Consider the following 14,349-nt stretch of genomic DNA (forward strand, 5'->3'; position numbering starts at 1 on the left):
TCCCCATCACAGCCTAGTCAACAGTCTGTCCCCATCACAGCCTAGTCAACAGTCTGTCCCCATCACAGCCTAGTCAACAGTCTGTCCCTTCACAGCCTAGTCAACAGTCTGTCCCCATCACAGCCTAGTCAACAGTCTGTCCCCATCACAGCCTAGTCAACAGTCTGTCCCCATCACAGCCTAGTCAACAGTCTGTCCCCATGACAGCCTAGTCAACAGTCTGTCCCCATCACAGCCTAGTCAACAGTCGGTCCCTTCACAGCCTAGTCAACAGTCTGTCTCCATCACAGCCTAGTCAACAGTCTGTCCCCATCACAGCCTAGTCAACAGTCTGTCCCCATCACAGCCTAGTCAACAGTCTGTCCCTTCACAGCCTAGTCAACAGTCTGTCCCCATCACAGCCTAGTCAACAGTCTGTCCCTTCACAGCCTAGTCAACAGTCTGTCCCCATCACAGCCTAGCCAACAGTCTGTCCCTTCACAGCCTAGTCAACAGTCTGTCCCCATCACAGCCTAGTCAACAGTCTGTCCCTTCACAGCCTAGTCAACAGTCTGTCCCCATCACAGCCTAGTCAACAGTCTGTCCCCATCACAGCCTAGTCAACAGTCTGTCCCCATCACAGCCTAGTCAACAGTCTGTCCCTTCACAGCCTAGTCAACAGTCTGTCCCCATCACAGCCTAGTCAACAGTCTGTCCCTTCACAGCCTAGTCAACAGTCTGTCCCCATCACAGCCTAGTCAACAGTCTGTCCCCATCACAGCCTAGTCAACAGTCTGTCTCTTCACAGCCTAGTCAACAGTCTGTCCCTTCACAGCCTAGTCAACAGTCTGTCCCTTCACAGCCTAGTCAACCATACTCAGTACATTTTAGGTCTCAGAACAAATATGGCAATGCTGACTGACTAGCTAGCTGACTGATTGATTGACTAGCTAGCTGACTGACTGACTAGCTGACTGATTGATTGACAAGCTAGCTGACTGACTAGCTAGCCGACTGACTAGCTAGCCGACTGACTAGCTAACTGACTGACTAGCTAGCTGACTGACTGACTAGCTAGCTGTGTGAGGTTCTGTGTTATGCACTATAGCCCGTTACCATATCATATGTGATTGAATATTATCTGCTGTTGGCTTGTGTGGATGTATGTATGTGCCATGCAACATAGCTGACTTGAAACATTGTTAACAGTTTCAGGGCCATGGGCCTTTCTCGTGATGGAAAAATACATAAAAACGGACACATACAGAACGTAGTGTACCAAACCACAGACTGTTTTTTGTTAGAACTCAAACTTAACAATAACAGAATCTAGGGAATGAGCGCATAGATACTCTACACAGAAACAGTTACATCTATCAACTGGAGCGCCCGGGGGCTGGTACCAGCTCGTATGCCAACAATCAACGATAGGCTGGGTGAGTCTAAACCACGCCCACTCTCTACTCTGTGACAGGCCGGCTCAGAAGCAGGAATTACCTCTGTCAGAGTATATTATAATAATTTTGTCAGGTGACTCATTGTCATATTTATCCTGATACCAGATTCGAATTGACACAACCCTAACAGCTGACTAGCTAGCTAGCTGACTGACTGACTGACTAGCTAGCTGACTGACTGACTAGCTAGTTGACTGACTGACTAGCTAGCTGACTGACTGACTAGCTAGCTGACTGACTAGCTAGCTGACTAGCAAGCTGACTGGCTGACTAGCTAGCTGACTGACTGACTAGCTAGCTGACTGACTAGCAAGCTAGCTGACTGACTAGCAAGCTGACTGACTAGCTAGCTGACTGACTGACTAGCTAGCTGACTAGCAAGCTGACTGGCTGACTAGCTAGCTGACTGACTAGCAAGCTAGCTGACTGACTAGCAAGCTGACTGACTAGCTAGCTGACTGACTGACTAGCTAGCTGACTGACTAGCTAGCTGCCTAGCTAGCTGACTGACTAGCTAGCTGACTGACTAGCTAGCTGACTAGCTAGCTGACTAGCTAGCTGACTGACTAGCTAGTTGACTGACTGACTAGCTAGTTGACTGACTAGCTAGCTGACTAGCTAGCTGACTGACTAGCTAGCTGACTAACTAGCTGACTGACTAGCTAGCTGACTGACTGACTAGCTAGCTGACTGACTAGCTAGCTGACTGACTGACTAGCAAGCTAACTGACTGACTAGCAAGCTGACTGACTGACTAGCTAGCTAGCTGACTAGCTAGCTGACTGACTAGCAAGCTGACTGACTAGCTAGCTGACTGACTAGCTAGCTGACTGACTAGCAAGCTGACTGACTGACTAGCTAGCTGACTGACTGACTAGCTAGCTAGCTGACTAGCTAGCTAGCTGGCTGACTGACTAGCTAGCTAGCTGACTAGCTAGCTGACTGACTAGCTGACTGACTAGCAAGCTGACTGACTAGCTATCTGACTGACTAGCAAGCTGACTGACTAGCAAGCTGACTGACTAGCAAGCTGACTGACTAGCTAGCTGACTGACTAGCAAGCTGACTGACTAGCTAGCTGACTGACTAGCTAGCTGACTGACTAGCTAGCTGACTGAGCAGCCAAAGCGACATCATTAGAGGGGCACAGCGACATCACTAGAGGGGCACAGCGACATCATTAGAGGGGCACAGCGACATCACTAGAGGGGCACAGCGACATCACTAGAGGGGCACAGTAACGGCACAGCGGGTAGAGGGCCAGTAGAGTAGAGCTCAGCCAGGGCAATAGAGGGTAGAGGGACAGTAGAATAGTAGAGTAGAGCTCAGCCAGGGCAATAGAGGGTAGAGGGGCAGTAGAATAGTAGAGTAGAGCTCAGCCAAGGCAATAGAGGGTAGAGGGGCAGTAGAATAGTAGAGTAGAGCTCAGCCAGGGCAATAGAGGGTAGAGGGACAGTAGAATAGTAGAGTAGAGCTCAGCCAGGGCAATAGAGGGTAGAGGGGCAGTAGAATAGTAGAGTAGAGCTCAGCCAGGGCAATAGAGTGGCAGTAGAGTAGAGCTCAGCCAGGGCAATAGAGGGTAGAAGGGCAGTAGAATAGTAGAGTAGAGCTCAGCCAGGGCAATAGAGGGTAGAGGGGCAGTAGAGTAGAGCTCAGCCAGGGCAATAGAGGGTAGAGGGGCAGTAGAATAGTAGAGTAGAGCTCAGCCAGGGCAATAGAGTGGCAGTAGAATAGAACTCAGCCAGGGCAATAGAGGGTAAAGGGGCAGTAGAATAGAACTCAGCCAGGGCAATAGAGGGGCAGTAGAGTAGAGCTCAGCCAGGGCAATAGAGGGTAGGGGGGCAGTAGAAAAGAACTCAGCCACGGCAATAGAGGGTAGAGGGGCAGTAGAATAGAACTCAGCCAGGGCAATAGAGGGTAGGGGGGCAGTAGAAAATAACTCAGCCAGGGCAATAGAGGGTAGAGGGGCAGTAGAATAGAGCTCAGCCAGGGCAATAGAGGGTAGAGGGGCAGTAGAATAGAGCTCAGCCAGGGCAATAGAGGGTAGAGGGGCAGTAGAATAGTAGAGTAGAGCTCAGCCAGGGCAATAGAGGGTAGAGGGGCAGTAGAATAGTAGAGTAAAGCTCAGCCAGGGTAATAGAGGGTCGAGGGGCAGTAGAGTAGAGCTCAGCCAGGGTAATAGAGGGGCAGTAGAGCAGAGCTCAGCCAGGGTAATAGAGGGGCAGTAGAGCAGAGCTCAGCCAGGGTAATAGAGGGGCAGTAGAGTAGAGCTCAGCCAGGGTAATAGAGGGGCAGTAGAGCAGAGCTCAGCCAGGGTAATAGAGGGGCAGTAGAGCAGAGCTCAGCCAGGGTAATAGAGGGGCAGTAGAGCATAGCTCAGCCAGGGTCCAGGAGGGAAGCTGCCTGTCTACAGCAGGTTAACAGTGGTTAAAGACGGTCAACCACCCAATGAAGCCAGCTTGCAGACTCAGACACAACTCTTTAGCTGACAGGGATTGCCTAAGGTATTATGCCATTAACTTAAGGCTACATAAGTATCAAGGGTGAATTTTTAAATATTTGAACATTCCAATGTAAAGTGCTATTTTTTGCATAGATACTGAGGACACATTATCTGTGTGTACCACGTGTACCATTATCTGTGTGTACCACGTGTACCATTATCTGTGTGTACCATTATCTGTGTGTACCACGTGTACCATTATCTGTGTGTACCACGTGTACCATTATTTGTGTGTACCATTATCTGTGTGTACCATTATTTGTGTGTACCATTATCTGTGTGTACCATTATCTGTGTGTACCACGTGTACCATTATTTGTGTGTACCATTATCTGTGTGTACCATTATTTGTGTGTACCGTTATCTGTGTGTACCATTATCTGTGTGTACCATTATTTGTGTGTACCACGTGTACCATTATTTGTGTGTACCACGTGTACCATTATCTGTGTGTACCACGTGTACCATTATCTGTGTGTACCACGTGTACCATTATCTGTGTGTACCACGTGTACCATTATTTGTGTGTACCATTATCTGTGTGTACCACGTGTACCATTATCTGTGTGTACCACGTGTACCATTATTTGTGTGTACCACGTGTACCATTATCTGTGTGTACCACGTGTACCATTATCTGTGTGTACCACGTGTACCATTATTTGTGTGTACCACGTGTACCATTATTTGTGTGTACCACGTGTACCATTATCTGTGTGTACCACGTGTACCATTATTTGTGTGTACCATGTGTACCATTATTTGTGTGTACCAAGTGTACCATTATTTGTGTGTACCACGTGTACCATTATTTGTGTGTACCACGTGTACCATTATTTGTGTGTACCACGTGTACCATTATTTGTGTGTACCACGTGTACCATTATTTGTGTGTACCACATGTACCATTATCTGTGTGTACCACGTGTACCATTATTTGTGTGTACCACGTGTACCATTATTTGTGTGTACCACGTGTACCATTATCTGTGTGTACCACGTGTACCATTATTTGTGTGTACCACGTGTACCATTATCTGTGTGTACCACGTGTACCATTATTTGTGTGTACCACGTGTACCATTATCTGTGTGTACCACGTGTACCATTATCTGTGTGTACCACGTGTACCATTATTTGTGTGTACCACGTGTACCATTATTTGTGTGTACCACGTGTACCGTTATTTGTGTGTACCACGTGTACCATTATTTGTGTGTACCACGTGTACCATTATCTGTGTGTACCACGTGTACCATTATTTGTGTGTACCACGTGTACCATTATTTGTGTGTACCACGTGTACCATTATCTGTGTGTACCACGTGTACCATTATTTGTGTGTACCACGTGTACCATTATTTGTGTGTACCACGTGTACCATTATTTGTGTGTACCACGTGTACCATTATTTGTGTGTACCATTATTTGTGTGTACCACGTGTACCATTATCTGTGTGTACCACGTGTACCATTATTTGGTCAAATTAAATCAGGTGTTCATCAGTGCTCAGTTCTAGGACCTCTCAATTATTATTGTCAATGTACTACAATCATTGGACGTTTAGTTTATGAATCCAGTACTGAATGATATGAGATGGGTCTATTATTGGATCCAGTACTGAATGATATGAGATGGGTCTATTATTGGATCCAGTACTGAATGATGAGATGGGTCTATTATTGGATCCAGTACTGAATGATATGAGATGGGTCTATTATTGGATCCAGTACTGAATGATGAGATGGGTCTATTATTGGATCCAGTACTGAATGATATGAGATGGGTCTATTATTGAATCCAGTACTGAATGATATGAGATGGGTCTATTATTGGAACACATTGGGCATCATTCCCCATCAGCTGAAGAGTTCCACAAATAGAGAAATCCTTACGATATCATCACTAGGGTCCCAGAAACATGCCCGAAATCCCCAGGTTTATCAAGAAATCCTGGTCGGGGGATTCTCCAACCAGGATTTACGGAAAAGTCAGTAATTTGAGGATAGTTTCCAGAATTGTGCAACGCTCAAACGTACTGCCTGATACCCCAGCCGTAGAGAGAGAACCACCTACCCAAAGATGTCCTCCTCCTTCCCAGTCCCAGGGAGAGAGAACCACCTACCCAAAGATGTCCTCCTCCTTCCCAGTCCCAGGGAGAGAGAACCACCTATCCAAAGATGTCCTCCTCCTTCCCAGTCCCAGGGAGAGAGAACCACCTACCCAGAGATGTCCTCCTCCTTCCCAGTCCCAGGGAGAGAGAACCACCTACCCAAAGATGTCCTCCTCCTTCCCAGTCCCAGGGAGAGAGAACCACCTACCCAGAGATGTCCTCCTCCTTCCCAGCCCCAGGGAGAGAGAACCACCTACCCAGAGATGTCCTCCTCCTTCCCGGCCCCAGGGAGAGAGAACCACCTACCTAGAGATGTCCTCCTCCTTCCCAGTCCCAGGGAGAGAGAACCACCTACCCAGAGATGTCCTCCTCCTTCCCAGTCCCAGGGAGAGAGAACCACCTACCCAGAGATGTCCTCCTCCTTCCCAGTCCCAGGGAGAGAGAACCACCTACCCAGAGATGTCCTCCTCCTTCCCAGTCCCAGGGAGAGAGAACCACCTACCCAGAGATGTCCTCCTCCTTCCCAGCCCCAGGGAGAGAGAACCACCTACCCAGAGATGTCCTCCTCCTTCCCAGTCTCAGGGAGAGAGAACCACCTACCCAGAGATGTCCTCCTCCTACCCAGCCCCACCTACCCAGAGCCAGAGATGTCCTCCTCCTTCCCAGTCTCAGGGAGAGAGAACCACCTACCCAGAGATGTCCTCCTCCTTCCCAGTCTCAGGGAGAGAGAACCACCTACCCAGAGATGTCCTCCTCCGTCCCAGCCCCAGGGAGAGAGAACCACCTACCCAGAGATGTCCTCCTCCTACCCAGCCCCACCTACCCAGAGCCAGAGATGTCCTCCTCCTACCCAGCCCCAGCCCCACCTACCCAGAGCCAGAGATGTCCTCCTCCTTCTCAGCCCCAGGGAGAGAGAACCACCTACCCAGAGCCAGAGATATCCTCCTCCTACCCAGCCCCAGCCCCACCTACCCAGAGCCAGAAATGTCCTCCTCCTACCCAGCCCCACCTACCCAGAGCCAGATATATCCTCCTCCTTCCCAGTCCCAGGGAGAGAGAACCACCTACCCAGAGATGTCCTCCTCCTTCCCAGCCCCAGGGAGAGAGAACCACCTACCCAGAGATGTCCTCCTCCTTCCCAGCCCCAGGGAGAGAGAACCACCTACCCAGAGATGTCCTCCTCCTTCCCAGCCCCAGGGAGAGAGAACCACCTACCCAGTGATGTCCTCCTCCTTCCCAGCCCCAGGGAGAGAGAACCACCTACCCAGAGATGTCCTCCTCCTTCCCAGTCCCAGGGAGAGAGAACCACCTACCCAGAGCCAGAGATGTCCTCCTCCTTCCCAGTCTCAGGGAGAGAGAACCACCTACCCAGAGATGTCCTCCTCCTTCCCAGTCCCAGGGAGAGAGAACCACCTACCCAGAGATGTCCTCCTCCTTCCCAGTCCCAGGGAGAGAGAACCACCTACCCAGAGATGTCCTCCTCCTTCCCAGTCCCAGGGAGAGAGAACCACCTACCCAGAGATGTCCTCCTCCTTCCCAGCCCCAGGGAGAGAGAACCACCTACCCAGAGATGTCCTCCTCCTTCCCAGCCCCAGGGAGAGAGAACCACCTACCCAGAGATGTCCTGCTCCTTCCCAGCCCCAGGGAGAGAGAACCACCTACCCAGAGATGTCCTCCTCCTTCCCAGCCCCAGGGAGAGAGAACCACCTACCCAGAGATGTCCTGCTCCTTCCCAGCCCCAGGGAGAGAGAACCACCTACCCAGAGATGTCCTCCTCCTTCCCAGCCCCAGGGAGAGAGAACCACCTACCCAGAGCCAGAGATGTCCTCCTCCTTCCCTTCCTCCTGCTCCTCATCGTAAGGTTCCAGCTTCACTCTGAGGCGAGCAAATGAAGGCCAGTCTTCATCATCAGACTCATGCTTGTGATAATCTTCCTCATTGTCATCATCACCTTCCCTTTCAGCCATCCGCTGCACAGGATTCAAAGGTTCTGGCTCAGGTTTGTCCTTGGTCAGCTCAGTCTTCTCCTCCTGTGGGGGGTGACATGGTGCTGTTACTTCATATTCTGTTTATCAATCATCTTATTACATCATATCCTGTTTAACAATCATCTTATTGCATCATACCCTGTTTAACAATCATCTTATTACATCATATCCTGTTTATAAATCTTATTGCATCATATCATGTTTATAAATAATCTTATTGCATCATATCCTGTTTATAAATAATCATATTACATCATATCCTGTTTAACAATCTTATTACATCATATCCTGTTTAACAATCTTATTACATCATATCCTGTTTATAAATCATCTTATTGCATCATATCCTGTTTAACAGTCATCCCGTAACAAATGTTACACATATAAGCCCATCTAAAGTGACAAACATACATGGTCATCTAACTAAAGGTTAAAACTCCATAATGTAAAGAATGTGTTTTGGCAACGGACAATAAGGGTCTATGAACTTAATGTTTATTAATGTTTACTCTGTCAAATGCTGTATCTTTAAATAATGTGGGCTGATTGGGAGAAAAGGGGTGTCTGTTTGCACCAGGGGGAGAGTAATGCCGCTCTTGGGGGGGTCTGTGACCTAGGTTTGCCAGGTTCATTTCTGGAGAATTTCATCTGTAAAGTGTTTGTTTAGGTGTCTGGAATACGCATAATGAATCCCGTTCTGGCTCTTCAAACAGTGGATTATACTTCCAAACGGAGTGGAACAATTTAAAGATTTAAAGTCCTGCTAGTTAGCTAGTAAATGTTAACTTGCTGGCTCGCTAGCTAACATTAACTTGCTGGCTCGCTAGCTAACATTAACTGGCTGGCTCGCTAGCTAACATTAACTGGCTGGCTCGCTAGCTAACATTAACTGGCTGGCTCGCTAGCTAACATTAACTGGCTGGCTCGCTAGCTAACATTAACTTGCTGGCTCGCTAGCTAACATTAACTGGCTGGCTCGCTAGCTAACATTAACTGGCTGGCTCGCTAGCTAACATTAACTGGCTGGCTCGCTAGCTAACATTAACTGGCTGGCTCGCTAGCTAACATTAACTGGCTGGCTCGCTAGCTAACATTAACTGGCTGGCTCGCTAGCTAACATTAACTGGCTGGCTCGCTAGCTAACATTAACTGACTGGCTCGCTAGCTAACATTAACTGGCTGGCTCGCTAGCTAACATTAACTGGCTGGCTCGCTAGCTAACATTAACTGGCTGGCTCGCTAGCTAACATTAACTGGCTGGCTCGCTAGCTAACATTAACTGGCTGGCTCGCTAGCTAACATTAACTGGCTGGCTCGCTAGCTAACATTAACTGGCTGGCTCGCTAGCTAACATTAGCTTGCTGGCTCGCTAGCTAACATTAACTGGCTGGCTCGCTAGCTAACATTAACTGGCTGGCTCGCTAGCTAACATTAACTGGCTGGCTCGCTAGCTAACATTAGCTTGCTGGCTCGCTAGCTAACATTAACTGGCTGGCTCGCTAGCTAACATTAGCTTGCTGGCTCGCTAGCTAACATTAACTGGCTGGCTCGCTAGCTAACATTAACTGGCTGGCTCGCTAGCTAACATTAACTGGCTGGCTCGCTAGCTAACATTAGCTTGCTGGCTCGCTAGCTAACATTAGCTTGCTGGCTCGCTAGCTAACATTAACTGGCTGGCTCGCTAGCTAACATTAACTGGCTGGCTCGCTAGCTAACATTAACTGGCTGGCTCGCTAGCTAACATTAGCTTGCTGGCTCGCTAGCTAACATTAACTGGCTGGCTCGCTAGCTAACATTAACTGGCTGGCTCGCTAGCTAACATTAACTGGCTGGCTCGCTAGCTAACATTAACTGGCTGGCTCGCTAGCTAACATTAGCTTGCTGGCTCGCTAGCTAACATTAACTGGCTGGCTCGCTAGCTAACATTAACTGGCTGGCTCGCTAGCTAACATTAACTGGCTGGCTCGCTAGCTAACATTAACTGGCTGGCTCGCTAGCTAACATTAACTGGCTGGCTCGCTAGCTAACGTTACGTGTATGATCTGTGTAGTAATATCATTTGAATCAGAAAACCATTTGCATTGCTAGTTATAACCTAGTGTTAGCTAGCTACCTGCAGAGTCATTCTACAGCTATGGCAATGTTTGTGTTGGTAGTTGTATGAGATGGTATTATGGTTCATTATTTAGCTAGCTAGCTGCATGTCTAAACAAAATACTCCACTTTGTCAGATAATTCCATGACCCATCAAGTTAGCCAGGTGTATTTGGAGGTGATTACCATCATCGATTATGCCTAGACAACAGAGACCCATCCACCTAGCTAGATGTGTGTGGGGGGGTTATGGCCATCTATAGTATTTAATGAACATGTGTACATGTCTAGACAGAGACCCATCCACTTAGCCAGATGTGGCTGGTGGTTATATCATTTCCTTCACATGACCCATCCACTTAGCTAGATGTGGCTGGTGGTTATATCATTTCCTTCACATGACCCATCCACTTAGCCAGATGTGGCTGGTGGTTATATCATTTCCTTCACATGACCCATCCACCTAGCTAGATGTGGCTGGTGGTTATATCATTTCCTTCACATGACCCATCCACCTAGCTAGATGTGGCTGGTGGTTATATCATTTCCTTCACATGACCCATCCACTTAGCTAGATGTGGCTGGTGGTTATATCATTTCCTTCACATGACCCATCCACTTAGCCAGATGTGGCTGGTGGTTATATCATTTCCTTCACATGACCCATCCACTTAGGAGATGTGGCTGGTGGTTATATAATTTCCTTCACATGACCCATCCACTTAGCCAGATGTGGCTGGTGGTTATATCATTTCCTTCACATGACCCATCCACTTAGCCAGATGTGGCTGGTGGTTATATCATTTCCTTCACATGACCCATCCACCTAGCTAGATGTGGGTGGTGGTTATATAATTTCCTTCACATGACCCATCCACTTAGCCAGATGTGGCTGGTGGTTATATCATTTCCTTCACATGACCCATCCACTTAGCCAGATGTGGCTGGTGGTTATATCATTTCCTTCACATGACCCATCCACTTAGCCAGATGTGGCTGGTGGTTATATCATTTCCTTCACATGACCCATCCATTTAGACCAGTGTGTCTGGTAAACGTCATCTAATAATGATACAATATTTGTATCTGGACCTTTCTGTTTCTGATATTGCTGCTATGTTAGTAACCACTTCACTGTACCATTTACACCTTATGTATCCTGTGAGTGTGACAAATAAACCTAGATGTTATTTGATATAGTGAATGTTTAGAATGAATACTCCCTCTGTTTAGCACATGGCCTCATGTGAATCCTTAAAGAGATGGGTGGGGCTAAAGCTTAAGAGGGTGTGAACGATGCCTGAATGGGTGGGGCTAAAGCTTAAGAGGGTGTGAACGATGCCTGAATGGGTGGGGCTAAGGCTTAAGAGGGTGTGAACGATGCTGAATGGGTGGGGCTAAAGCTGAAGAGGGTGTGAACCATGCTGAATGGGTGGGGCTAAAGCTTCAGAGGGTGTGAACCATGCTGAATGGGTGGGGCTAAAGCTTAAGAGGGTGTGAACCATGCTGAATTTTTTTTTTTTTTTTCACCTTTATTTAACCAGGTAGGCAAGTTGAGAACAAGTTCTCATTTACAATTGCGACCTGGCCAAGATAAAGCAAAGCAGTTCGACACATACAACGACACAGAGTTACACATGGAGTAAAACAAACATACAGTCAATAATACAGTAAAAAAAACAAGTCTACATACAATGTGAGCAAATTAGGTGAGAAGGGAGGTAAAGGCAAAAAAGGCCATGGTGGCAAAGTAAATACAATATAGCAAGTAAAACACTGGAATGGTAGTTTTGCAATGGAAGAATGTGCAAAGTAGAAATAAAAATAATGGGGTGCAAAGGAGCAAAATAAATAAATAAATTAAATACAGTTAGGAAAGAGGTAGTTGTTTGGGCTAAATTATAGGTGGGCTATGTACAGGTGCAGTAATCTGTAAGATGCTCTGACAGTTGGTGCTTAAAGCTAGTGAGGGAGATAAGTGTTTCCAATTTAAGAGATTTTTGTAGTTCGTTCCAGTCATTGGCAGCAGAGAACTGGAAGGAGAGGCGGCCAAAGAAAGAATTGGTTTTGGGGGTGACTAGAGAGATATACCTGCTGGAGCGTGTGCTACAGGTGGGAGATGCTATGGTGACCAGCGAGCTGAGATAAGGGGGACTTTACCTAGCAGGGTCTTGTAGATGACATGGAGCCAGTGGGTTTGGCGACGAGTATGAAGCGAGGGCCAGCCAACGAGAGCGTACAGGTCGCAATGGTGGGTAGTATATGGGGCTTTGGTGACAAAACGGATTGCACTGTGATAGACTGCATCCAATTTGTTGAGTAGGGTATTGGAGGCTATTTTGTAAATGACATCGCCAAAGTCGAGGATTGGTAGGATGGTCAATTTTACAAGGGTATGTTTGGCAGCATGAGTGAAGGATGCTTTGTTGCGAAATAGGAAGCCAATTCTAGATTTAACTTTGGATTGGAGATGTTTGATATGGGTCTGGAAGGAGAGTTTACAGTCTAACCAGACACCTAAGTATTTGTAGTTGTCCACGTATTCTAAGTCAGAGCCGTCCAGAGTAGTGATGTTGGACAGGCGGGTAGGTGCAGGTAGCGATCGGTTGAAGAGCATGCATTTAGTTTTACTTGTATTTAAGAGCAATTGGAGGCCACGGAAGGAGAGTTGTATGGCATTGAAGCTTGCCTGGAGGGTTGTTAACACAGTGTCCAAAGAAGGGCCGGAAGTATACAGAATGGTGTCGTCTGCGTAGAGGTGGATCAGAGACTCACCAGCAGCAAGAGCGACCTCATTGATGTATACAGAGAAGAGAGTCGGTCCAAGAATTGAACCCTGTGGCACCCCCATAGAGACTGCCAGAGGTCCGGACAGCAGACCCTCCGATTTGACACACTGAACTCTATCAGAGAAGTAGTTGGTGAACCAGGCGAGGCAATCATTTGAGAAACCAAGGCTGTCGAGTCTGCCGATGAGGATGTGGTGGTTGACAGAGTCGAAAGCCTTGGCCAGATCAATGAATACGGCTGCACAGTAATGTTTCTTATCGATGGCGGTTAAGATATCGTTTAGGACCTTGAGCGTGGCTGAGGTGCACCCATGACCAGCTCTGAAACCAGATTGCATAGCAGAGAAGGTATGGTGAGATTCGAAATGGTCGGTAATCTGTTTGTTGACTTGGCTTTCGAAGACCTTAGAAAGGCATGGTAGGATAGATATAGGTCTGTAGCAGTTTGGGTCAAGAGTGTCCCACCCTTTGAAGAGGGGGATGACCGCAGCTGCTTTCCAATCTTTGGGATTGGGTGGGGCTAAAGCTTTAGAGGGTGTGAACCATGCTGAATGGGTGGGGCTAAAGCTTCAGAGGGTGTGAACCATGCTGAATGGGTGGGGCTAAAGCTTCAGAGGGTGGGAGCGATGCTGAATGGGTGGGGCTAAAGCTTCAGAGGGTGTGAGTGATGCTGAATGGGTGGGGCTAAAGCTTCAGAGGGTGTGAGTGATGCTGAATGGGTGGGGCTAAAGCTTCAGAGGGTGTGAGTGATGCTGAATGGGTGGGGCTAAAGCTTAAGAGGGTGTGAACGATGCCTGAATGGGTGGGGCTAAAGCTTTAGAGGGTGTGAGCGATGCTGAATGGGTGGGGCTAAAGCTTAAGAGGGTGGGAGCGATGCTGAATGGGTGGGGCTAAAGCTTAAGAGGGTGTGAACCATGCTGAATGGGTGGGGCTAAAGCTTCAGAGGGTGGGAATGATGCTGAATGGGTGGGGCTAAAGCTTCAGAGGGTGTGAGCGATGCTGAATGGGTGGGGCTAAAGCTTCAGAGGGTGGGAATGATGCTGAATGGGTGGGGCTAAAGCTTCAGAGGGTGTGAGCGATGCTGAATGGGTGGGGCTAAAGCTTCAGAGGGTGTGAGCGGTGCTGAATGGGTGGGGCTAAAGCTTCAGAGGGTGTGAGCGGTGCTGAATGGGTGGGGCTAAAGCTTAAGAGGGTGTGAACCATGCTGAATGGGTGGGGCTAAAGCTTCAGAGGGTGGGAATGATGCTGAATGGGTGGGGCTAAAGCTTCAGAGGGTGTGAGCGATGCTGAATGGGTGGGGCTAAAGCTTAAGAGGGTGTGAACCATGCTGAATGGGTGGGGCTAAAGCTTCAGAGGGTGTGAACCATGCTGAATGGGTGGGGCTAAAGCTTCAGAGGGTGGGAATGATGTTGAATGGGTGGGGCT

The 14,349-nt window shown here is 48.1% G+C and overlaps 1 protein-coding gene across 1 annotated transcript in view; it reads right to left on the bottom strand.

Moving 5' to 3' along the window:
* LOC115124607 (AT-rich interactive domain-containing protein 4B-like) overlaps positions 1-14,349 on the bottom strand; it is a 292,870-nt gene that overhangs the window by 78,723 nt on the left and 199,798 nt on the right. The window contains 1 exon segment of the mRNA XM_065002341.1: positions 7,863-8,074. Coding sequence (XP_064858413.1) covers positions 7,863-8,074 — 212 coding nt within the window.

Source organism: Oncorhynchus nerka, linkage group LG16, assembly GCF_034236695.1.
Source record: "Oncorhynchus nerka isolate Pitt River linkage group LG16, Oner_Uvic_2.0, whole genome shotgun sequence".
In the NCBI taxonomy this organism is placed as follows: domain Eukaryota; kingdom Metazoa; phylum Chordata; class Actinopteri; order Salmoniformes; family Salmonidae; genus Oncorhynchus; species Oncorhynchus nerka.